General features: G+C 40.4%; 1 protein-coding gene across 20 annotated transcripts in view; it reads left to right on the plus strand.

Annotated features, from left to right (window-relative positions):
* The window catches only part of LOC100883255 (bromodomain adjacent to zinc finger domain protein 2B), a 182530-nt gene that overhangs the window by 104310 nt on the left and 50694 nt on the right, over nucleotides 1-27526 (plus strand). For all 20 annotated transcript variants that reach the window (XM_012289317.2, XM_012289301.2, XM_012289300.2 and 17 more), the window contains 2 exons: nucleotides 11346-11403; nucleotides 21318-21489. In XM_012289317.2, coding sequence (XP_012144707.2) covers nucleotides 21327-21489 — 163 coding nt within the window. In that variant the 5' untranslated portion in view covers nucleotides 11346-11403; nucleotides 21318-21326. The remainder of the gene's footprint in view (nucleotides 1-11345; nucleotides 11404-21317; nucleotides 21490-27526) is intronic.

The following is a 27526-nucleotide window of genomic DNA, read 5'->3' on the forward strand; positions in this document are numbered from 1 at the left end:
ATCCCTTTGCGCTCCAGAGGTGACTCTCACTCATTATTCTATTTAATACAGTAATTCGAAGTTAGCATATTTTAACTGATTTTATAATATGATACGTGAAGACATAGTAAGGCAAACAATAGTGGAAATTATTGGTAGAGAAATAATAACCTGGAAAGAATTCATTTAACTTTTATCCCTTTGCGCTCCAAAGGTGACTCTCACTCACCATTTTATTTAATACAGTAATTTGAAGTTAGCATATTTTAACTGATTTTCTAATATGGCACGTGAAGACATAGTAAGGCGAACAATAGTAGAAATTATTAGTAGAGAAATAATAACCTGGAAAGAATTCATTTAACTTTTATCCCTTTGCGCTCCAGAGGTGACTCTCACTCATTTTATTTAATACAGTGATTTGAAGTTAGCATATTTTAACTGATTTTATAATATGACACGTGTGATGTAAAAACATAGTAAAATAGTAGTGAAGATTGTTAATAGAGGAACAACTTGAAAAGAATTTATTTAACTTTTATATTAGTAAGTTTTAAAGTAGCTACTTGCAGTCAAATTACCTTGGAGTACAAATCACACCTTTGCAGGGTTAATTATAAAAAACGCGATCATTGTTTGCAACTTATTCGTAAAATGATCGTATAACACTGAAATTAGTGAATGAAATCTTGAGTCAACGTTATCTATTTCGAAATGTAGCACCGTCGAAAGCTATTACCTCGTTCATTTATCAATTAGCCAGTAGCATGAAAAATGAACGACTATTACCAATGCAAAGTACCTAACGACGAACTTTCACATTCTATGCACTCACAATGAAGACGTTATTAACCATTAATCAGATCATCCGTTACAATATTATTACCGCAATCCATTCGGATCACCATTTCTAGAAAATATACGACGTAGCAGTTCCGATCGATCGATCGATCGATCCTCTCCTTTCTCTCGATGGAAAATGTGGGACAGCGTCCGTGCGTTTACGGTGAAAAAGAGAGGGTCGGAACCCATATACAAAGGGGAGAGAAAGGATGGCGAAAGACGTGTCTCGCTGCCGAGAAGGGCAACAACGGCTGATTTATAGGCAATACCGAACAGCCGTTTTCACTGCGTAACTTCCGCCGGTTTCGTTCCATCTTGACACGGATGGAACACCAGTTTCCGGTTTTTAATCGAACGCTACTTTCTGCTGTAATTTCTAGCGTTCGCTACTTTGTGAAAGTGCTATTGAAATTTTTTTAATTTGACGGACATTATTTATCAAAATTAAAATTTGGGAGTTTAGGGAAAAAATTGGAAAGATGGATGAAGGATTCGAGCACGCGAGGATTTGGAAATTTGCAAATATGGCATTTAGAGATTTTGATATTCAAGGTTTTGAGAAATTCTGGATATTTAAGAATTTTGGAAAATTAGGGAGATAGATATTTAGGGATGGGAAAATTTAGAGTTTATTTATTTGGAAACTTACGAATAGAAGGTTTGAATATTTCAAAATTTGGAAATGAAGAAATTTCACAATTTTTATTCTACCATTTAAGAATTTAGAAATTTGGGAGTTTAGGGGAAAACTTAGAAAGATGGATGAAGGATTTGAGCACGTGAGGATTTGGAAATTTGGAAATACGGGGTTTAGAGATTTTGATGATCAAGGTTTTGGGAACTTTTGGATATTTAAGAATTTTGGAAAATTAGGGAGATAGATATTTAGGGATGGGAAAATTTAGAGTTTATTTATTTGGAAACTTACGAATAGAAGGTTTGAATATTTCCAAATTTGGAAATGAAGAAATTTCACAATTTTTATTCTACCATTTAAGAATTTAGAAATTTGGGAGTTTAGGGGAAAACTTAGAAAGATGGATGAAGGATTTGAGCACGTGAGGATTTGGAAATTTGGAAATATGGGATTTAGAGATTTTGATATTCAAGGTTTTGGGAACTTTTGGATATTTAAGAATTTCGGAATATTAGGGAGATAGATATTTAGGGATGGGAAAATTTAGAGTTTATTTATTTGGAAACTTACGAATAGAAGGTTTGAATATTTCAAAATTTGGAAATGAAGAAATTTCACAATTTTTATTCTACAATTTGAGAATTCAGAAATTTGGAAATTCACATATGTTGACCTTCTCAGATCTAATTTCCAATATTCTTCACGTTCCTTCCATTATACTATTTTCCTTTAAAAAAGACTCCTGACAGACCTACTAATCCTTTATAAAACTACCTGTACAAAACTACCCCTACAAAACTTCCTCTACAAAACTACCCCTATAAAACTACCTCTATCTCACGCTGTCTAATTATACCGTCTTCCCATATCTTTCCTCCAGAACGATAAAAATTGTATCGTCAAGAAGCTGACAGAGAATGTCTGTTCGAGAAAAGGCGAGTGTAAACGGAGCTCTCGATCGTTCTCCGGCGACACGAGCGAAATGTGGGCCGTGCGACTCTTGAGAACTGGAACGTGCGTACAGGTGCGAAACCTCGTCGCGTTTAAATCCGCAGCCCACATGGGTTTTCCTTCGAGTCTTCGTTCTTTTTCTTCTTTTAATCGATTCGTTGAATTTTCAAGCGCCGTTGGCTCCGCCGTCTTTAGCCACGCTTGCTCGATTCCTGCCCGATAATTATTTTTAATTGCTGACCGATGATGATATACCTCTCGGACTCCGAGTCTCCTTGGCCGTTCCATGTGCGTCATACTCCGACAAAATCCAATCGATCAACGACGTTGCCGTTTAATTGCTACGAAAATCACCGATCTCTTCCCTTTTACGATCGTTGTAAATTTCTTTATTCTTCGTAATCAAATACGCGTTTGAATTCTCGTTCTGCGCTTTTATGAATCCTCAGCGAAATTGCAACCCTAATCGGAGCAGGTTGCCACGAATGACCATCTAGAAAATCTGTACAGCCATCAATTTCGTAGCTCTTCTTTTTTATCATAACTTCGAAACAAAGTTGGCGGAAAGTAAGTATAGAGAGCGAAGAAGAAGAAGGAATAGAGACCGAGGGTAAGGCGTTGTTGTGTTTCGCGAAAATGGTCGATTAAAACTTTGAGGTCGGCCATTAGCCTTCACCCACATTGCTCAATCGCGAGCACTCGGACGATTACGCTAAGACGTGTCCGATTGCTGCTTGAAGGTGTTGCTCGTCGAATTAATTCGTACTTATTACGGTGATTGCTTAAGCACCTCGATAATATCGTATTCTTCAGAGGCCAACTGTTACGAATCGTTGCTCGTCCGTTTAAAATAAACTGTGATACGGCTTAATAATTGACTGCGTATGAATTATGCATTCTTTTATGAGAGATGGTATTGTCTTATGGCCACGCGTTAGATCGCTTATCCTTATTATATCCACGCGTTTTATCGCCATATATTAGCGTTACGGTGTAACTACGTGTTTTACATTGTCATGGTCGATAGCGCTTTGTATCGCCTCGTAGTTACGCGCTGTATCATAGGTTAGTGTGGCTACTTGTTGTATCACCGCTCGTTGTATCGCCACGTATTGGTATAATCATATGTTGTGTTACGACGTGTCAATGTCATGTGTTGTATTGCTATATGTTAGTATATCCACTCGTTGTTTCATCATATGTTGGTATATCGACTTATTGTTTCATCACATGTTGGTATAGCCACTTATATCACCATATCGCATCACATATGCGTTAGTGTCACCACATATCGCATCACACATGCGTTAGTATCATCACATGTCGCATCACACATGCGTTAGTATCATCACATATCACGTCACACATGCCTTAGTATCACCACATATCGCATCACACACGTGTTAGTATCACCACATATTGCATCACACATGCCTTAGTGTCACCACATATCGCATCACACATGCATCAGTGTCATCACATATCGCATCACACATGCCTTAGTATCACCACATATCGCATCACACATGCATCAGTATGACCATATATCGCATCACACATGCCCTAGTATTACCACATATCGCATCACACATGCCTTAGTATCACCACATATCACGTCACACATGCCTTAGTATCACCACACATCGCATTACACATGCATCAGTATCACCACATATCGCATCACACATGCCCTAGTATCACCACATATCGCATCACACATGCCTTAGTATCACATATCGCATCACACATGCATCAGTATCACCACATATCGCATCACACATGCCTTAGTATCACCACATATCCCATCACACATGCGTTAATATCACATATCGCATCACCATGCGTTATCACTACATATATCATCACTATTTCACCTCCACGTATTAGTATAACGTGATGTATCGCCACGTACTATATCGCCACGCGTTTCGCTTCCAGCAAGTCATTTTAAAGCGTTTCAATCCCCCGCGATCCAAATTGTTTTCAGTTCAATTTCATACGAGTTATTTCTACATATATCAACTCCGCCACGGTTTTATACCGTCAGGCATCAAATAGAATCAGCGTCACCCAAAATAGAAGAGAGAATTTAAAAAACAAATTTAAAAACAAAAATACCACGTGTTCCACGGTCGACCTTGGCAGCGAAAAAAAAGGGAGGGATATAGTCAGGTTTACAAAATCAAGGAAAATCGAGGCTGGAACACCGAATCGAGGCTCGAAAAGCCACTCTCGAGGAAGACACTGACCCAGATACCCGTATACATGGGGAAGGTCGTGTGTAAACACACATGTACACGCATCAGACCTATATGCACTCGTACATACGTTCGGATGAATAACGTAGCCGTGATACACGTGTGTTTGTACACACGTACGTACACGGTAGGGACACACGTGTACGTCTCTACTCACACAATGGTCAGGCACATAAAATAGAGGGGTTATGTATTTTCTTCGGTCTCTCGCTCACGAGAGCCCATTTGCTTGCCTCTTACCTCCATGTATTCGTGCGTTTCCCATTTACGTGCATGTGTATATACGCGAACACACGCGTCTCTTTCCCCGCTCGTCGATTACGTGTACATGTTTGCGCGTGTGTACGTGCGCTGGTGTGTACCCTTGTGGCATAAGCCGCAGCGATGGGCTCAACACGCTTGCGAAATGTATTGAATCGTTTTGTATTTTGTTTGATCGAGTGGACTCTGTATCGTTGAGATTTTTATGGCTAGAGAATTGGTTCGTTGATTTATTGACCCGGGGCCTTTGTTGACCCGGCATATGATTTACAGTCTAAATTTAACGCCGGAGTAAGTGCTGCCGAACGTCTTGCTATTTTTACGTCGAATTTTATACATAGCCAACTCGTATAATCGCTCAAAAGAGAATACTTAAATATAATTTTCGAAACTTTCCAATGTAAACAGATATTGAAATGATTTTCTTCTCTGCGTTTTTCTTCGATGTTGGAAAAACTCGCGTACATTTTATTTATCATAAATGAATAGCAAGTAACTTGAAGAAGATTTAAAATCATTAATTGTACACAAGAGGGAATCATTAATCATTCCAGATGATAAATCGTACGCAAGAAACGTATGTGCATATCCTGATTTTGTAAATTTATTAAAGGTGTGAAAATTTGACGAAAAACGATAAGACATGTTGCGACCTTGTCAGGCTGTTCGTAAAAGTAAAAATTGCACGAAAAAGGAAGTGGCTAGTGGTAGCCATCGCTAGGTGAAAGTACATGGCCACAGGTACACGTGCGCGGGCGCATTTACATGCGGTCCTTTAATAGGCACACGTGCGCGACGGTGTGCGTAAGTCGGCCTTTACATTTATGAATGGAATTGTAGTAGTGACGGGCGCTGCACGTACGTGCGTAAAGTTATATTGATGACTCAGCCTCTGTCTCTCGTTGCACTCGCGCGATACATTACGCTCATTCTCCCCGGGAACGTTGAACCAACCCCCCTCTCGACATTACCCCCACCCTTCTGCATCTTTGTTTTCCTCTTACAGATGCAACAGCGTTATTTTTCATCTTTCCTCTTCTCTCTCTTTCTACTTCCATTATCGCACCCTTGCGAACAATTTTTTAGTTTTACGCGGAAATTAATTTACTTCATTCACGGATGCGAATTTATTTTTATATACATGTGGATACATTTTATTTTTATGTACGTGTGGATACATTTTATTTTTATGTACGTGTGGATACATTTTATTTTTATGTACGTGTGGATACATTTTATTTTTATGTACGTGTGAATACATTTTATTTTTATGTACGTGTGAATACATTTTATTTTTATGTACGTGTGGATACATTTTATTTTTATGTACATGGGAATACATTTTATTTTTATGTACATGGGAATACATTTTATTTTCATGTACATGTGAATGCATTTTATTTTTATATATATGTGAATGCATTGCGGTGTGAATACATTTTTTGTATGCATAGGATTTTTTTGTGCATAAAAAGGGATTTATTGTGATTTCACTTTTTATACGTGTTTTATCCCGGTTATTATGGTGCACACCAAGTACTTGAGCAAGACCAGGATAGTACCCCTAAATGGCACATAGCCATAATAACCCCTCACACAAACTAGTTGTCCTGACCAAGAGAAGGAGTAGTGTCATGCTTCTGAATGTCCTACAACCCTAAATGCCCCACACCAACAGTAATTATCCAAGACCAAGTGGTCCTATACTCCTGAATAGCTCACATTCTTGAATGCTCCATATCCACAAATGCCCCACACTGACTAATTCTTCAAGACCAAATGATGTGGTCCCATGTCCCATATCCCTGAATGACCCACACCAATTAACTGTTTAAGACTAAGAAAAAGTCTTCTATACTCTGAATGACCCACACTAACAATTTGTCCGAAACTCAGCAGACCCCTGCTCCACAGCCCTAAATGCTGCCTAACCCTGAATGCCCCATATTTAAAAATGCTCCACATCACCGATCGTCCAAGACCCAATTAAGTGAACACTGCTCTAAAATAACATACTACTTAATTTTTGTTTATTTGTTGGATGACCCATTTTCAAACCATTTTTTTGAACACCCTCTATTATAAATATCATTCCAATGGTTTATCGATTTTGCTTTCACGCGAACACCGATGATAGGGTATTTTTACGAATAATTCTCCGGGCGACAATTTACCTCCCCAAATTGCCATTCGCAGAAAAAACGGCCGTTCCGAAGACTAATTGCATAAATGCACGTTTAAATCCCGTTCGAGAACAAACTACTTTCGTTCATATTCCTCGATGTACACTTCTGGTCAAAAGTTTGAAAAATCTCTCGACCTGTGCATTTTTTTATTTATCACAATTCGCTTGAATAATGTCGCTTCTGCGTTTATCTATCGCTTAGAAAGGCATTAGCATATTTGTACAATACATGTAAAGTGTACGGTTCCTAACGACGTTTTAATGACGTAAGACAATGGATTACGAAAGCGAAGGGAAATATTTTTATGCAGGAACTCGATATGGTCTTAAATTTTTTCAGAAAAATCTAATCGATTCGAACTTTTGTCTGACAGTGTATATACCTGCGGCCACGCATTATCGTATTTTTCACGTAACGCGTTCGTGTACAGCAGAACCGAGTCGAATTTGCATACCGTATGAATAATGCATAATGCCTGTAACAGTAACAAACGCCTTAAATTACCGTAACACTCGAATGTACTAGATAACTGATACTAATAACAATTAATCCCTCCTACGCTTTCTCCTTGTCTTGATGCCTTTATGAATTACCGTTATCGTTCCTTTCCATCTAAACCAGCCCGAATCTAACGATCGTTAAATCATCTCGTTCAAATTACTCCGAAAGATCTGTCAACTCTGTCGATTCAAATTTCACATACTTCTGAAAAGGAGAATGTAAAGTTTTCCAGCGTCAGAGGCACGTCTAAGGGTTAATTACTCCGAGCACGTAATCTAAACCCCATAACACAACAAATGCTGCAGAAACTTCAGTCGACCATTGTCGAAACTTTGTTTCCCCCTCGTAGCTCAGGATTGTCACCTTCTAATTATCTCGAACCTTTCATTCAAGTTCTTCGCAAGAATTCACGAGCAATTAGCTTTACTTGTAATGTCAAACAAGTTGAAAAACTTGCACTATTTTGAGTCTGACTCGAACCTCGGCTGTGATCAATTTTACTCAAATTTTGACTACGCTTCAATTTGGAGTTGTCCAATTATAATTTGCATAGTTAACGATTGAATAATAACGTAACATTTCAATCTTTTTGGCCTGCTTTAATATTGTAGCTGTTAGTTCTGACTTACACACCTGACAAATAAGTCGTATAAGGGGTTGACAAATTCAGATTAGATTTTGGATAAAATTTTTGTGACTGGATTGCTCTAGGTCAGTTGTTATCTAGAGAAGATAAGTTAATGACGGTCTGATAAGCGTCGAAATCTTCGAACAGCGAGAAACAAAAGCAGGGGCCAATTAAACAACCGCATCCGTGCGATCTTTTTCCTCGTCTAGACGCGATCGAACCCCGGCGTGTCCCGGATCGCCGTTTCAATTAACGCAAATGAGTTAGTTCAGTGATTTGATTAGCAGAGTACTCGACTTCCTATTGCTTTTCTTCGCGATATGAACTCGTGTGACGAGACCGTGGGCTACAAACGGTGTTTCGTCCCCCTTAATTTATTCCTTTCCTATTCGTTCTTATTAAGTTCCGTAAATGCACGGAATCAACAGAACTGGAATAATTATTTTCGGAATAAGGAATCACCGAGTTCAGATCACGCGAGATATTCCCTCTGCTTTTAATGCGAGGAATCAGAATGAAAATAATTTCTAACGAATCAACATTTACGGTAATAATATTCGAACAGCAGAAAATTACACGCTCGTAAACGTGTTTAATAACCGCCGTTTAAATTTCTGTGCTCTCGAACGATGCATCGTGGGTGTCGGACGGTTTCGATTCGAGCCAACAACGAAGTGGCGCAAAATCCATCGTGATCCCCGTTGAAGGGTCCCGGAAGCGTGAATCGCGAACGTGTGTTTGCGAAATTCCCGGGGATTTCTTGTCGGTCGCCGCCGAGAAATTACAGCCCTTTCGCGTAAATTCGTTACGTGACGGTACATCGGCTTCCAATCTCCAACCTCTGCTATACTAATTTCGTTAATGCGACGAAATTTGGATCCTAGCCAGACCGCGATTAGGTACCTGTCTTTGGTACACAATTCGACTTCAGTCAATTGCAGTACCGTGCGAATCAATTCGATTAGACGCGAGTCGATGCTGTTCGACGTCGCACATTCAGGTTTTATTCCACACGTGTCGATTTTAAACGATTTGATTCTATGTTGGCCAATTTTGGGCGGTTTAATTTGGGGAGAGTCAGTTCGACGTGGTTCAAGTTCGTATTAAATCATCATATTAAATCATATTGGGTGATTTGATCAAGCACCGTTGATCTAGCAATGTCATTGTATGTATACTCTTGGAGATACGAGTTTTAATCTTAATCCTTATCATCAAATTAATTACCTGTGCTGCGATATCACCTTTTCAAGAAACATCGACTCTTGCGATATGTGTTGGTCGAGTCGATCTCTTAGAGATAAAAATCATCGATGTTTGGTAGAAATTTTGAACGACCGACGAAACGTAGATGACAGACGCCGTGGCTAGAGTAATATTGATTTCGTATTAACGAACGCCGATACGTGGACGTTCTCCCGTTTGTTGCGCGACTACCATAGCCGGCCTTCGACAAATATTACCCTCGCTCGTTTCCACTTCGAAATCAATTTACTCGTTTTGCGGTATTACTTTTGTCCGCCGATGATGGAGAAAAGGAGGGAAAGAGGGAGTCGTCGCGTCGATACGTACGGGGTTTGGGGACGATTTTGTGTTTCGTAGGCCGTTAACGAGCTGTAAGTTTGGAACCGCCATTTAGGAGACCGCAGACGGATTGTTTTCTGGACATTCCGTTTGCGAAATTTGGTGGAAGGATCATTTTCTTAGGGTTTTGTAGTGGAACTTGTGGTTGCAGGAATTGAATTGATGAGTTGTTTGATTAAGGTTTATGTATTTTGGAAAAGCCATGGTTTATCTTTTCAAGTTTTGTGATTTTACGAATCCATATTTATATATTCTCATATCCACACGTCTCCAATTCCACACATTTCTGAATCCATATATCGTCAAATCCACACGTCCCAAATTCCACATGTCCCCAATTCCACACGTCCCCAATTCCACATGTCCCCAAATCTACATATCCCCGAATCCACACGTCTCCAATTCCACACGTCCCCAAATCCACATATCCCCGAATCCACACGTCTCCAATTCCACACGTCCCCAAATCCACATATCCCCGAATCCACACGTCTCCAATTCCACACGTCCCCAAATCCACACGTCCTCAAATCCATACATCTCCAAGTCGACACGTCTCCAGTTCCACACGTCCCCAGTTCCACATGTCCCCAAATCCACATATCCCCAATTCTACACGTCCCTAAATCCACACATCCCCAATTCCACCAGTTCCCAAATCCACATATTCCCAAATCCATACGTCCTCAATTCCACACATCTCTAAGTCGACACGTCCCCAGTTCCACACGTCCCCAGTTCCACATGTCCCCAAATCCACATATCCCCAATTCTACATATCCCCAAATCCACACATCCCCAATTCCACCAGTCTCCAAATCCACATATTCCCAAATCCACACGTCCCCAATTCCACATGTTCCCAATTCCACACATCCCCAAATCCACACGTCTCCAATTCCACACGTCCCCAAATCCACATATCCCTAAATCCACATATCCCTAAATCCACATATCTCCAAATCCACATACCCCTAATCCCACACGTCCACAAATCCACATATCCCCACATTTCCAATCTCCAAATTCCCAAATGTACCATTTCCCAAATTATCCTCAAATTCCAAAATTCCCAAATCCCTGCATCCCCACATCCCTAAATCCTTGCATCCCCCAATTGATCATTCCACATTACTACAAACACTCACGATCTAGCCCAATTATGCTGTATCATATCAATTGATTAATCCGGAAAACGCACACGAGACTCAAAGACGCAAATGGCACCGCGAAATAATAATAAACAAATTATTTATTTAGTAGTTATCTCAATGATTGCAGTACAGATATCGTACTGCGAAAGGGTCGCGAACGAACGCGGTATAATGAGATTCTCGAAGCGATAAACCGCTAAATACAGAAATACACGCGCACATAAATGATTCGGTCAGTATGCAAATTCGAGCGAGATTTTCATAATTGCCGCGTGTTTGCATCCTAATTGCCTGTGTGGCTATTGATGTAAGAAGTTCTCGTTCGACGAGATACTAATGGAAACTCGTATTTCTCTGTTTCAGGTGTGATGGAGCCTCGTGGAGCCGGCTTTTACTATGAGCTGAGGCCTCGTAATTAATCGTGAGTATCTTACACTCATAAAATGATCTCCGTCAGTTTGAATGCACGTCCGATTATCTCGTAAAACATCTTCTGATAAAAACTTGTTTGTTATACATAACTACATGTATGAGCCTTATATCATTTTATAAACAAATATTGGAAAAATTGTTTTCAAGTTTCAGAAAGCTTGAGGAAGCAAATATTGATTAATATTTATTGTTAATTGTTTGTTAAATTTTTTTGCTTTTATAAATTATTTTGTGACACTTTCTTTTAGGAGGCACTGTAGGTGTAATTTGGGGGACTCTTGTTATATTGCCGTTTTTGTAGAAATGATTAAAGGATCAAATAATGTTGAATCAGATGTCTTTGTATTTTGTTGTACTTTATTATATTATTATCGCATTATTTTATTATTTCATCTCTTCTATAACGAACGGCAATATAGTGAGATTCTACAGAAGAAAGTATTCAACGAATTTAAAATAGTTTTTGTATTTTATTGTACTCTGTTATATTATCATTCTACCATATTATTATTTCGCCTCATTTACAACAAACGGCAATATAATGAGATTCCACAGAACAAAGTATTCAAATTAAAAATAAATTTTATCAGATCTCATATTTAACGCCACGTTCAAGTCACGAAAGGAGCAAAAGTGCCGAAAGGGGTTGGATGTTTAATTAAACGAAAGACGTGACTCGAGATTCATTAAAAAAAGGTAGAATTTTATGTACCTTCTTGACGTTTATTTACGGAGGGAGGTTTTACGCAACGACGATACGTCGTTGCACGTTTTATGTATTATGGAAGGTTTAAGAGAGATGGGAGAGTCAAGGTCCCTGGTCCCGTGGATCCAAGTTCACGTGGATCGCAAACGTCCAACTAAACAGCCTTTCTCTTTACCCTTGAATTATGTAGCATTGAACTGTACCGTGTAATTAACGGCGGTGTACCGTGGCATTGGTCGAACAATACGACTAGTCGGAACTATTTAAATCCCCAGGATTTCCCGTTATCGTCCTGTGATGTATGAGTCTTAGCTCGAAAAGATGTCTCGTATTGTGTCAGATGGTGGTCGACCAGTTTCAATTTTTTAACGATTGGAAACTTGGGGGTTGAATTTGGGAAGCTGGGTTAACAATCTGGAGAGTTGGAATTGAAATTAAAATTCGGGGAATTTGAGATTTGGGGATTTGGGAATTTGAAAGGTTTTGATTTGGGGATGAGAGAATTGGGGGACGCGAGTATTCAAAATTTTAGAGTTGGGGTTTTAGAATTTGGAAATGTAGCACTTTGGGAATTTAGAAATTTGGGGTTGTAAGCATTCCAGAGACTGGGGAATTTGGGAATTTGAGAACTTGCTAATATGGAAGGTTGGAAATTGAGAAATTTGTTGACATGGAAATTTGGGGTTTGAGGATTTGGAAATTCGTGCATGTGGAAATTTGAAGTAGAGTTATTCTGATATTGGGAATTTGGGACTAAACTTTGAAATTTAGGAACTTGTACTTTGATCTGATTCGTGAGATACATTTGTTAATCAGAAAATTTTGTGGTTATTCGACAATTTCAGAAGTTGTGTACATAGAAATTTGCAAATATATTTATGAATATAATAATGATATGTGTATTTATCAATACAACAATAAGTGTATCTATCAATACAACACTGATTTCCCAATCTCCAAAGCTAACCAAGTATCTCCGCCATCACCCGAAAACGCTCGCCAGCTTCAAAGAACGAAAACAAAATGGATGATTTCCGACGTTGCGGATCAGTCGTGCGTTCGATTGGTCATAATCGCAGGTAACTCGATCCAGGTGACCGTTGAGAGCAGAATCGAGCAACGTACGCACACACGCATCACAGTTGGAAGCGTACGAAAGTCCCTGTTAGCGACGTTGTGTCCTATAGCATCCATATAACCGTCGTATTCGTGGCTGTTAGGGGTGGAGGAGGTGAACAGAGAAAGATGGAGATGCCACGATAGCTAAACGATAGAGAAAGACAGTGGTAGAACGTAGGAGAGAGAGAAGTCGAGGGATGGTTTTGCTCTGGTGGCTCTGTATTGATTGCTACTCCTCCTCCACCACCTCCTGCGACCATATCTCTCGTTCTCTCTTTTTCCTCGCTGGATCTCGCCTTGCTTCCTCTCCTCGTTGCTTGTACTGGGTGGCTCTGCTGAAGCGATACAAAAAAATTGCCGGGGAAAATAGCGAGAAAATTTTTGCGTATTGGGGTCTGACAGGGGTTCTTAAGAATCTGCGCTTTTATTGGAGACCGTTTCGAGCGAAACAAGTGCTGATATTAATAACTTGTCTATAAGTGACGGTACATATCAAGTTTAATAGGCTAATCAAGTGGGCTTCAAGCACGTATGTGCATAATGCAATGAGGCTAGAGATGCACTGAGATTTAAAGCTTTCAAGTTTAAATATCTAAAAATTTGTACATGTCTGTATATTGTATAATGTGGTACATATTCTGTACATATTGTAGAATGTTACATATGTATCATATATCTGTTATAACGTTACACTTATTTTATGTATTAATGTACACACTTGGTGTATCGTGTGTCATACGTATGTGTATGTTGTACAGCATTACACATATCGTACGACGTATGCAAAACATGCGTCTTCAATATGTGTATATGTATATACATATGTAACATATGTGACATACATGTACATACATATCTATATGTAACATATGTGACATATATGTATATACATATCCATATGTAACATATGTGACATACATGTATATACATATCCATATGTAACATGTGACATACATGTATATATACATATGTAACATATGTGACATACATATATATATACATATGTAACTGTATATACATTATATAAAGATGTTACGCATACACATGTTGCATTACACACATCACATATGCATATTGTGTTGCACATATTACATACACATATTACTTTACACATATTACATACACATATTGCTTTACACATATTACATATACATAACTATTAATAACTATTAATAAATATTGATAAATGTACATATATCGGAGCGAATTTAACAGGGACACCCTGTATATTTCTCCTTTTACGCGTACCTGTCTTTTTCCCCTCTCCCCATCGTTTTTCTGGCTGTTCATCTCCGTCCCTCTCTCCATCTCTCTCTCGCACAGCCACCCCGTCTACACGTTACCCCGTATACGGTGCCGTTCGTTTGTCCCTCTGTTTCCTCCCCGTTCCTCGTGGATCGTAACGCAAGCGTCGGTTCTGCTCCGCTCAGCGAAACCATCAAGATCCGTGGTCCTCGTTGCCGTCGCCTGGGTATATGTATATCCTCCTACCCCTGCAAGCCGCCGGCCAAGTCCGCCTGTAATTGACGCGGATGCGAGAGCGAACGGGAGCTTGTGAAAGCGGAAGCGTACAACAATTGATTCTGACTGTGGATTCTACAGTCGCGGTGCTTGAAATTTCCCAGTTCTCGAGAGGCTTTGCAGATTTCTGAATTCGAGAATTTCGCGGTGCGTTTGGAAACTTTGAGGGATGTGAAAACTTTAGGATGTGGAAATTTGGAATTGGGAGTTTTGGAGATTTGGAAATTTAAGGGGTGAGGAGTTTGAAGATTTGGAAATTTAAGGGGTTGAGAGTTTGGAGATTTGGAGGTTTGGGGGGTTGAGAGTTTGGAGATTTGGGAATTTGGGGGGTTGAGAGTTTGGAGGGTTGAGAGTTTGGAGATTTGGGAATTTGAGGGGTTGAGAGTTTGGAGATTTGGGAATTTAAGGGGTTGAGAGTTTGGAGATTTCGAGATTTGGAGGGTTGAGAGTTTGGAGATTTGGGAATTTGAGGGGTTGAGAGTTTGGACATTTGGGAATTTGGGGGGTTGGGAGTTTGGAGATTTGGAAATTTGAGAGTTTAGAAATTTGGGATGTGTGAAAATTTGGGGGTTCAAGAATTTAAGACACGTGGAAATTTGAAGGCTTGAAGATTCGGAGATTTCGAGACTTGGGAGTTGAGGAATTTGAGATATGTGGAAAGAGGGTTTGTAGATCTGAAGATTTATGGTTCAAGAATTTAAGCGTCTAAATAGTTAGAAATTTAGAAATTTGTTTTCAGGAATTCGAAAGATATGGAAATTGTAGGATTATATTTTCGCAAGTTTAATTCAAAATTAAGAAACCTTCCTAAAAAAGAAGCCCGACAAATTGCCCCACTAAGAGACGCTCAGGTTTCGTGTATTCAGTAGCAGCTTCATTTTCAGACAAATTGAACTTACTATACCGATCGGTTCTAAGTTAAACAAAGATTCAAGACTCCCCACGGTAATCGGTCATCTATTGGAAAACGATATTGTGTCAACACACGTACATACTATATATAAACTTGCATACGTACATATACGGTAGATATTTCTCCGTTATTCGATTTATCCTCACCCCACTCTTTGCTTTCAAATACACCGCTACTGTATATACGTATAGAGTTGCAGGAATATTTGAAACGAAGCAAACAGTATTTAGCCGGGTTAAGATCGGTCATAATTTAACGTCGACGGCAGAAGGTAACGTTTCTTGACAGCAGCCACCTCTAAATTGACACCTGTCAACGTCACCTGGCCGGAACGAGTATTCGAGTCGCGTGTGCATCGATGACACCATGAAACAATATCGTTCTACTCGTATTGATTGATCGTGTTTGCCTATCGACGGGTTCTCTCCTCCGCGTTATTGTAGATTTTTCCGGTAATTGTTAGAAACGTTTCGTTTTTCCGTGGAAAAATTTTATATCGCTTTTTTTTAACCTGTCAATCGACCGGAAATATGGAGACTGTGTTTTGAATTTTTTAACTTCGTATTTTCTTCAATTTTTAAAAGGGGTTGGTTTTTTTTTTTAGGAATTTTGCGGTTTTGGAAACTTTGGAAGATTTTTTTGTATTTTTAAACTTTTAACATTTTAAGTGTGGTATTGTAAAATTTTTTAGCTTGGAGAGACTTCAATTTTGTATTTTCTAAATGTTGATACAGTAAGATCTTGTAATTTTGAAACTCTGGAAAAATTAATATGAAGAAATTGTTCAAGTTTTTTAACACATGTATCATATCTTGAAGTATACCTTATGTCTACAATATACACCCTTAAAATATATCTCGTCTACAATATACACCCTTAAACATAGCACAGTAAACATCATACAAGTCCTCCAAATATTAAACGTCACCTGTAAAATTCAAAAAAATGAAATAAAATAAAATTCAAAATAATTCTCAACAGAATTCGTAGCAAACTCAAAAAGTTGCCTCGGAAAAAAATACCTCGACGCAGCGCAACATTTCGAGCAAAGTATAGAAATCGACAAATAAATGCGGTCTTGATTAAACAATTGATATACACAAATAAAGTACAAATGATTATGCAAATAACCGACGATGGAGTTTATCGCGTGCACCGTTAAAATAATATTCGCTTTGTGCGTATCGAGAGTATAAAATTTTAATGGGTATAAAATCATTAACAGACGAATACGTATTGTTCTCACCTGCGAAATTTATCTTTCTCTCCTCGTATACAGGGAGAACAATTACATTATACTATATTTTTCGGTTATTGTTTGCCATCGAAAATGTTTATTTTACCGTAAAGAAAACAAAAAGGTAACCAAGTTTCGCCCGTTGTTCGATTCAATATTTATTTAAAAAAATTGTTACATAAACACAATGGAGATATATCGTAGTTAAATTTATCGTGAATAAAAGTGTTTTATTCCCTGACGAAAAATATTCTTCATAAAAGGGGATTCTCGTAAACGGTCAAAGATCATGATACACCTAGTCAATCATGAAAGGAGCAAACTTTTGTCTTTGTACGAAAACTTTCATAGTCCTGTCTGGGTCACTATGCTCGCAATAACCGATAAACTTTTCACGATGCACAAAAATAAAAGGGCTCTTCTTGTTCACCAAGATATACGGGACACTACCCCTATTTCCATATTATTGTTGCAGTCACATTCGTGGCAAGCTTCATTTCTCTTCCTGCCCTCTTTTCTCTGTCAGCTCTATAACGTTCGAATACAAATTTTACTCAAGATCAAATTTAATTATTCTCATCTCAAATTTTTTTATATCTTGCTGTTATATTTAAGACTTCAGATTGAAATAATATTTCAAAATCATCAAATTTGATACAAGGGGAGTCTTGATATTTTCCTGCGCTGGGGGCCGTAGACTTAATTATTCTCATCTCAAATTTCTTATATCTTGCTGTTATGTTTAAGACTTCAGGTTGAAGTCACTTTTCAAAATCATCAAATTTGCTATAAGGGAGGTCTTGATATTTTCCTGCGCTGAGGGCTGTAGACAATGGGTAATGTCTGCCGAAGCTCATAGACATTGATGAGCACATGGGAACAATTTACGAAACTCGCCCTTAAATTGAAGATTGATGAACATTGTAAATTCACAAATTTGGAGCTTGTACAAATGTTTGAACATTTAAAAATTTGAGAAAATTGTGACTTTCAGTAATACATGCTTGTCCACGTATCGTACCGCTCGCCCGTACAAGCCCCAAATACCGACTCCACGAATGCAACTAACGTATTCGATGAAGAGTCATTTGCAACGTTAGTAGCAATCGGCCGGTGCTCCCCGTGCCATTCTGGCGTCCGTCAATCGCTAAAAATTCGGCGTTCAGAGGGTCCACAATATTCCAGGGATACTCGTTTCGTGCGAGGAATACCAAAGTCGTGGAGCGTGTACGAGCGTCGAATTCCCGGCAGTCGAGAGGAGGAATATCGAGAAAGAGAGGGTCCGTCCGGGCGCAATGGTAGTCGCTTTTCAGCCGCGCGGGCACTTGGAGGAGCTCGTAAATTGGCGAGAGGAGACGAATAAGAAGGAGCAAGAGACTTCGGTCAACGGAGAGGAGAGACAGAAGAGAGTTCGCGACGAGAGGGGGTTTCGAGAAGAAGAAAGAGAAGTAAAAGGAACCCAGAAGAACCAACCCAGCAGCTACGAGCATCGATTTCTCGAGCGGTGTCACGCTTCTTCGAGCAGGAAAAAGTTGCCGCTACGAGTACACGCGCAGAGCAGAAAAATTGCTGCAGAGGCTAATTACGCTTAGCGTTTCTGAATTTTCTTTTGTACTATTGCTGGAGAGATCGCCACTCCCAGATTTTGGCAAAGTGCTTATCCATTGTCTTACGCTGTAGTCTCTGTTACTAAATGTCATCCTTATTAGTGTGAACATTAAACATGACAAATAAAGCGATTGGACGAAGTCTGTATCTTAAGGAACAGCTAAACGTAGGACAAATTTGAACATGAAGAAACAGACCTGAGGAACATCCAGACCTAAGATCATCATAGACCTGTCATTCTTATTAGTGCAGATAATAAACATGATAAATAAGCTATTGGATAAAGTCTGTATCCTAAGAAACAGCTAAACGTAGGAAAAATTTGAACATGAAGAAACAGACCTGAGGAACATCCAGACCTGAGATCATCACAGACCTGTCATTCTTATTAGTGCAGTTAATAAACATGATAAATAAGCGATTGGACAAAGTCTGCATCTTAAGAAACAGCTAAACCTAAGAAAAATATGAACATAACGGAACAGACCTGAGGAACATCCAGACCTGAGATCATCACAGACCTGTCATTCTTATTAGTGCAGATAATAAACATGAATAAGCTATTGGACAAAGTCTGTATCTTAAGAAACAGCTAAACCTAAGAAAAATTTGAACATAACGGAACAGACCTGAGGAACATCTAGACCTGAGATCATCATAGACCTGTCATCCTTATTAGTGCACATAATAAACATGATAAATAAGCAATTGGATAAAGTCTGTATCCTAAGAAACAGCTAAACGTAGGAAAAACTTGAACATGAAGAAACAGACCTGAGGAACATCTAGACCTGAGATCATCATAGAGCTGTCATTCTTATTAGTGCAGTTAATAAACATGATAAATAAGCTATTGGACAAAGTCTGTATCCTAAGAAACAGCTAAACGTAGGAAAAACTTGAACATGAAGAAACAGACCTGAGGAACATCTAGAGCTAAGGAACAGGTAGACTCTCAAAAACTTAGTACCTGGAAAAGGACAAAGGTAGACGTACAGGAAAAGTTGAAGCCCACGCACGCATTTAGCTTATTTTTAAAGCATAAACTTAGACTAGAATTTTCATCGAAATACCTGTATACAATAAATCTGAACAATGTCATTATACATGTATTATATCATATAGTACATGTACCTTGATATGGACCAAACCTCCACATACAGACCTCCACATGGTATAGACTTCCATAAATTTAAAGTATAAACTTAGTAAAGCATAAACTTAGACTAGAATTTTCATCGAAATACCTGTATGCAATAAATCTGAACAATTTCATTATACATGTATCATATCATATAGTACATGTACCTTGATATGGACTAAACCTCCACATACAGACCTCCACACGGTATAGACCTCCATAAAGTGCAGATCAAGACTTTCATACAGCATTAACATCACCATTGAGTGTAACAGCACCATTGAGTAAAGAGTAAATCTTGCCAAACTCGTGATGGTAAATCGAAGGTCCAGTATAATAAAGAATAATTTTGCAGAAGCATACTCGTTAGCGTGGCATACGCGAGAGCAGTAAGTAGGTATAGCAGCGTATGTATGTATATGATAATATAACGGTGCCAGTGGCTGTGCGGTGTCTAGCCTAGTAGCACCAGCCTAACCTGACTCAACGTTGTATTATATTTATACAACAGCTGGCTGGCGGAGGTAGGGGGAGTGTGCCAGTCAGCTGATTGAAGCGCTGGAGGGGAAACGTTCGAGAGGGGAGAACGACCTTTATTTAAAGCGCTCGAGGAAGCCTTTCTTCGACTGGTAAACAGTCATCGAATGAACATGCGAGACACCGAGACGTGCTTACGTATGCGCGTGACTGAAATATTAACCGTGGATTTTTATGGCTCCCTTCTCTTTCTCGCGCGTTCGATATCGAATCGGACGATGATAAAACGAGTTACCCGCGTCAGCGTATTAACATAATTAACCGGAATCCAGACGGTTACGTGGACTCCACGATTTTCTTTTACTCCGCGAATCCTGTTGCGACGCTTTTTCTCCGTCTACATATCGCGACCTTATTCTTTCCGAGAACTCCGTGCTCGGATCGAGAAACGAGGACGCCAATGATCATTTTCCTCGTCGCGGCTTTCAACCGTTTATGTAACGTTTCGTTAACTCACTTTTGTTTAAACGCTTTTCGCTCCAGTCCCGATTTGTTACTGTGACAAAATTTGGGAATTTGTGTGTTCGGTAATTCGGTCGCTTGAGGATTATTTGATAAGTTAGAGATGTGTTTGATAACCTAAAAGTCTAGAAATGCAGTCTTCAAAAATAACACTTGCTAGAAGATCACCGTAAAGCAGAAAATAATGTGGGATACCAATGTGATCTCATCAATAATATTAAATTCAGAGAACGTACTACACAGAACTATTCAGTGCAGCTGAACAATAACCGTGCTAGACTCTGTTGGGAGCATAACCGAGTCAAAGACGACCATACGATTCCAATATCGAGCGTTTCCCCGAATTTCCATCTGGCTGCACAACTCTGATCATATCCGAAAGCACCCTCGTGTCCCGCAAAATCGGACCCACCCTTAAAATCCCGATAACACATATCCATCTTGAAAACTCAGCCCCTAATCAGCGACCCTCGATCATGCAACCCCCTAAGAAGAAGGTTCACGCTAGCCAGAGCTCTATTACTCGGTTTCCCAGAGGGTTTCTCCCCTCCGTCACGAGGTACCATCAGTTTTACCGGGAAAAATGTTCACCTCCTACGTCCCTTACAGAGAGTGTACAAAGTTAACGGATCTAACGAAACGCTGATGCACGTTTTCAGGGGACTGGCATGGAGAAGGAGAACTCCGCATCGGGCGGAGGTGGCGGGGGCGGTGGAGGTGGCGGAGGAGGCGAAGCAGCGGCCACGGCGACTCCAGGCGCCACCTCCGCCTCCGAGAAACTCCAGGCGGACCAGGCCAATCCGTTGCTCGATCCGACTGCGCTGTTCGGCGGTAAGCCAATTTTTCTTCCCACTTTCTGTTTTTCTACCCTTATTTTGCTTCCTATCACCGACCGGAATTTCCTACATGGAACTCTGGAATTACTGTGCGTTACCTCCCACCGCCCGCTGTAGCTTCACGCGCGCAGTTAGCGTGAGAGGTCCTAGCATTTTCTTATGAAAACTTAATTGTACCGTAGCATTTTTATGATTCGATCACTGTTCCCAATAAGAAATTGTAGAACATGAAAATTCGAAAATTTGAGATTAGAAATTTAAAAATTGAAAAAGTGGAGAATTTGGGAACTTAAGCTGAGAATTAAGGAAACTAAATTTGTCAACTTCAAACCTGAGAACTTCTAATAATGTAATTATTATCATCCACCTCCAGAAAAGTGTTTGAAAGAAGATCCAACGAAACAATAGGATGAATCAATCAGACTATCCGAAAAGTTTCAGACCTTGAACAACCATTGACCTCAGTTTACACGTAAAGCAACTTCCACATCCAGGCTGTTCTTTCAGCGAGCCTCTCGTTTCCTGTTCGCGTTCACCCAAGACCCCTTCTAACGCTATTTTTTTCAAAGAAGTCGAAGCTAGCACACTCTGTATTATATATATGTGTATATACATGTTCTTAGTGATGGAGCTCGAGAACGAAGTGCACTGTTCAGCCACTTACTTTAATTAGCACTACTTGCACGTTTGCAATCGAGCCCTTCAGTTGGTTAGCCTTTTCTCCAACGATTCGAGGATCCTTCTAACGTTGTTCTCCTTTTTTCTCGGGCGTTGCTCGAACGATCAGACGACACAGCCCGCGATACACGCCGGTTTAAACCGTATTTCATTCGAGTATTTACTTTAAACGATTTCGTAGCGGACCACCGTTTGCTTCTCGAGGACTACCTTCTCGGAGCTAACTTTCTAGATTCGCGGTGCTATTAACTAATTAAAGCTAGCGATGTTACAGCTCCCGACCGTCTTCATTAACCATATTTAACTTGACAATGTCAACCGGGCAAGGTTATTATTCCTGCCAGCGGGACCGTTTGTTCGAATGGGATTAAAATTCAACTTTTAAGACCAGGTGTTTCAACAGTCCGTAAAGGCGTGTATGGAATTTCGGGATACTTCGTTTGTAACTTTAACGCGATCTTTAAAGTTTTAGCGCTTTTCTACGATTTGAGCCGTGAGATCGTACGTCGAATTGCAAGGCACAGAAATTCGGAGCGTGGGGCTGCGATGCGTAGAATTACAAATCGTAGTCAATTGTGATATGTAGAATCACGGTGCGGGGAATCACAGCGCGTGGAGTTACGGCGCGTGGGATTACGGCGGGTAGAATTTACGACGTGTGGTCCTTCAATGCGTAGAAATTCGGCGCATGGATATTACAACGCGTAGAAATTACGGCGCGTGGGATTACAGCGCGTAGAAATTACGGCGAGTGGAATTACAACGCGTGGAAATTACGGCGAGTGGAATTACAACGCGTGGAAATTACGGAGCGTGGAATTACGGCGCGTAAAAATTACGTCGAGTAGAATTACAACGCGTGGAAATTACGACGAGTGGAATTACAACGCGTGGAAATTACGATGCATAGAAATTTCGGCGCGTGGAATTACAGCGCGCAGAATTTACAACGCGTGGACCTTCACTGCGTAGAAATTCGGCGCATGGAAATTACAACGCGTGGAAATTACGGAGTGTGGAATTACGGCGCGTCGAAATTACGGTGCATAGAAATTTCGACGCGTGGAATTACAGCGCGTAGAATTTACAACGCGTGGACCTTCACTGCGTAGAAATTCGGCGCATGGAAATTACGGAGCGTGGAATTACGGCGCGTGGAAATTACGGTGCATAGAAATTTCGGCGCGTGGAATTACAGCGCGTAGAATTTACAACGCGTGGACTTTCACTGCGTAGAAATTCGGCGCATGGAAATTACAACGCGTGGAAATTACGCCGAGTGGAATCACGGCGCGTGGAATTACAACGCGTGGAAATTACGGTGCGTAGAAATATCGGCGCATGGGATTACAAACGCGTAGAATTTACGACGCGTAGACCTTCAATGCGTAGAAATTCAGTGCATGGGAATTACAACGCGTGGAAATTGCTACGAGTGGAATTACTACGCATGGAATTACAGGACGTGGAACTACCGCGCGTAGACCTAGGATCCATGGAATTACAGCGCGTGAAATTACTCCTAGTGAAATTATAGCGCGGTAAATTATGGCTCGTAGAATTACCACGCGTGGAATTACTGGACGTGAATTTACAGCGCGTGGAATTACCACGCATATGAAACTGCAGAACAAATTACAACGCATGGTTCTCAGAATTGCGCTGTCCTACAGCGTTGAATACCCACGTATCACGTAGCAACTCGGTAGATCACGACGCGTAAAATTTGCACACGCGAAGTTGCAGAGCTATCGGTAGAATAACAACGTAAAATTCGTAACCTCTCGAAGCAACTCCGTCGTAACGAAAGGGTTGAACAGTACTTGGATGATTGCCTGTTTCCTATTTCGATCATTGAGAAACAGTTGTTTCTGTAACCGATAGTCAAGAGCCCAATCATACCCTGAAGCGGAGAACGTCGCGATTTTTCGTACGGTAGCAATCAGCGTATCCCAGACTGTTTTCTTTCGCGCTTCGATTGCACCAATCGAATCGATCTTCCGTTCCCGTTACATCCACCACTTGTGTCGTTAATTACTGATCCTCTCCCAATTTCAGTGCTTCTTTCATCGATCGTCAACCGTGAATTTGGATAATAATAATGTTCGCGAAGGATCCTATCCGACAATTGAACCGATCTATCCCCAATTATAGTTCGATAAAAAAGTAACCGGAGACTCTAGCGGAGCACGGACATCCCGTTTCGAAAGGAAACGAGAACATCGTAGAGAGGCAGGGTTTGAGAAGGTTGTCTTCTCGGACTGTTCCATCGTTCTGAATGGGATTTCGTTTATTTCGTTGCTTCACCTCCGACCTCTCGCGTTTCGCTGGACCTCTCTTCCAGAACTGGTCGTGTCTCTCTCTCCTGTCTTTTCAAGCAAATCCTCTCGAGCGTGTTCCCGTCTCCGTTCCTCTCGCCACTGCACATCCCAGCCCCGGTTTCTTTCTCTATCTCGGCTCGAGTCGGGTTAAATTCGTGGCGCTTTGGGGACGCAAGAACGGACAGACACGACGAAACGTTTCTCCGGCCATCCCTCTCGCCATCATCCCCGTTTCGCTCTCTTTTTCTCTCTTTCTCTCGCTGCAATTCCCGTGCCCACGATCTATCCTGTCTTTCTCTCTTTCTCTCGCTCTCTGCCGGTTCTGTATATTTATTGATTGCCACCTCACCTCGCCTACCATGGCCTCGGTCTGCGGCAGTTTCCCCTTCCTTCAACGAGTCCCTCGTCCCAGGCTCGTTCTGCAGCAAGCAGCACCGCCAACGAACGCCAGCATCGTGCTACGCCACCAAGAGAATCTCTATCTTTCTCTTTTCCTCTCGCCTCGGCACGTTCATCTTCGTTTCTGTCTCTCTTACGCTCGTTCGCCTCGTTGCTGACTAACTCCCTGTCCCGTTCTCTGCTCACGATTTTCTACCGTCCTCTTTGTCTCTCTCTCTCTCTGTTTCACTTTGTCGGGAGAGAAGCTGCCTCTCGCGCTTTTGCCTCCTACGCTCGATACAAACTCGTTGGACGAGCCAGAGTTTTCGTTTGAAACTACCCTCCGGGGTGAGCACCGTGGCCCGACACCGAAGCTTCCTTCTTCTACCGATACACTTTCCTTCTCCCGCTTACTTTCCCGCTTTTTTAGACTTCTACTTTGATGGACTGCTCCCGGATGATGTAAGGTGCGTGGAATTATACCTTCTTGCGAACGGATGCGAAAGTATAAAGATACAAAGTACAATGATCAAGTACAATGGTCCGGACGCTTGATAATCCTCTGCGTTTGGGGCTCCAACGTTCACCCTAAGAGGGAGGCTCAGTCTTTTACATTGTTTATACAACATTATATGTCCGTACATTATTTTCTGGCATCAAACATTTTCATATTTTATGACTCTCTTAACACTAAAACTACCAGACCGGTCAAATGACCGTTTCACAAGTTTCTTATTATAAGATGCATATTCTGTTAAGGTGCATTCCTTGAAATCAGCATTGATTTTCATCAAGAGAAAGAATAAATGTGTGTACTTTGTGTATGTATTTTTTAATTTCAAATTAAGTATCTTTGTCCGGCCGCTTGATAATCCCCTGCGTTCGGGGCTCCAACGTTCACCCTAAGAGGGAGGCTCAGTCTTTTACATTCTTTATACAACATTATATATCTGTACATTATTTTCTGGCATCAAGCATTTTCATATTTTATGACTCTCTTAACACTGAAACTACCAGACCGGTCAAATGACCGCTTCACAAGTTTCTTATTACAAGATGCATATTTTGTTAAGGTGCATTCCTTGAAATCAGTATTGATTTTCATCAAGATAAAGAATAAATGTGTGTACTTTGTGTATGTATTTTTTAATTTCAAATTAAGTATCTTTGTCCGGCTGCTTGATAATCCCCTGCGTTCGGGGCTCCAACGTTCACCCTAAGAGGGAGGCTCAATCTTTTACATTCTTTATACAACATTATATATCTGTACATTATTTTCTTGCATCAAACATTTTCATATTTTATGACTCTTAATACTGAAACTGGTAAAATGACCGCTCCACAAGTTTCTTATTATAAGATGCACATTTAAAGTGCATTCCTTGAAATCAGCATTGATTTTCATCAAAATGAAGAATAAGTGTGTGTACTAATTTATGTTTCGTCGTTTGTTTATTTATTTTTTAGCTTCATTTTTAATTTCAAATTAAGTACACATTATATGCCGACAGGTTTAAGAGGCCAACTGTAATTTTAGAACTAAGTGTAGGAGTAATATTTGACATGCTTTTTATGGATAATAGTTTGAATTCCGAGGAACTGTGACGGGAATATTCGGTTTCATAGAAAGTATATTAAGAACGAATTAGTTCAATAATTTGATACTTCGCCCTACTTGCCAATACGAATAACGAGTTCGTGGAAGCATTATCTCGTTAAGCAGAATGCTTCACTATCGTACAGAAATTATTTTCTGTACCAAGAAAGATCGAGAAACGCCTTAACGACGAAGAGGAGGAAATAAAAAAAGCATCAGCTTCTCCGGATCTCGTTTATAACGTCGCGTTGTGCGTTGGACTCACCCGGCGAAGTGGCGCTTCTATTTCCCGCGAACGACGCGTGGGACGACGAGGTTTGCAGCTTTCGTTTGAAGCTCCCCAGCTTCTTTTTCCTCGTCAACGTCATCTGTGTCGTCGTCATTACCCAAGCTTGACGGAACAACGCAGCACGACCGCGCGTTTCTCGTTGCATTTTCCAAGAAACTCGATGGAATCTTGTTTAGCTCTACTCGTTACCGATGTGACATTCGTATATTAATTTCGGGAAACCTGTTCGACTTGCCAAACTACTGTTCTGCATACGTACGCGAGTTTACGGGACGTTAAACATTTCAGACCCTCTATTTTTGTTGGAGAAAAATATTACCAATGTCACTTTGTTGGTAATGTTTTATTTCGAACCACATTGCTTATAATTTTACAAGTATGAATATACTTAAGTTATGTCAGCGGATGATCAATTTAAGTTCTTGCATACATTTCAGTCTGTCCACATAATATTTTTATAATTTTTCCATAACATTGATGACTGAAAGCTTGCATTTTGAATTCGCTTTCTCGGTTTCTAATTCCGAGTTCTCGGATACCGCTTTTACCAGATATCCGACGATCGATGGAAACTTGCTGTTCCCCTCGATGCTGAGTTTCGTTTGAAAGTGTCGTCTGGTATTTTCTTCAGACCCTGCCCGCTTCCTCTGCTTCCGCTTCCTTTTGCAGCGGCGTCGTTATGCGTTACGCTTAAAGAATCAAGGCAACGAACGCGTTCGAGGAAGTGGATGAGACGTTGGTTTCAACTTAGAAACTGGAGCTGTTTCTC

The sequence above is a fragment of the Megachile rotundata genome, chromosome 9, assembly GCF_050947335.1.
Source record: "Megachile rotundata isolate GNS110a chromosome 9, iyMegRotu1, whole genome shotgun sequence".
NCBI lineage: Eukaryota > Metazoa > Arthropoda > Insecta > Hymenoptera > Megachilidae > Megachile > Megachile rotundata.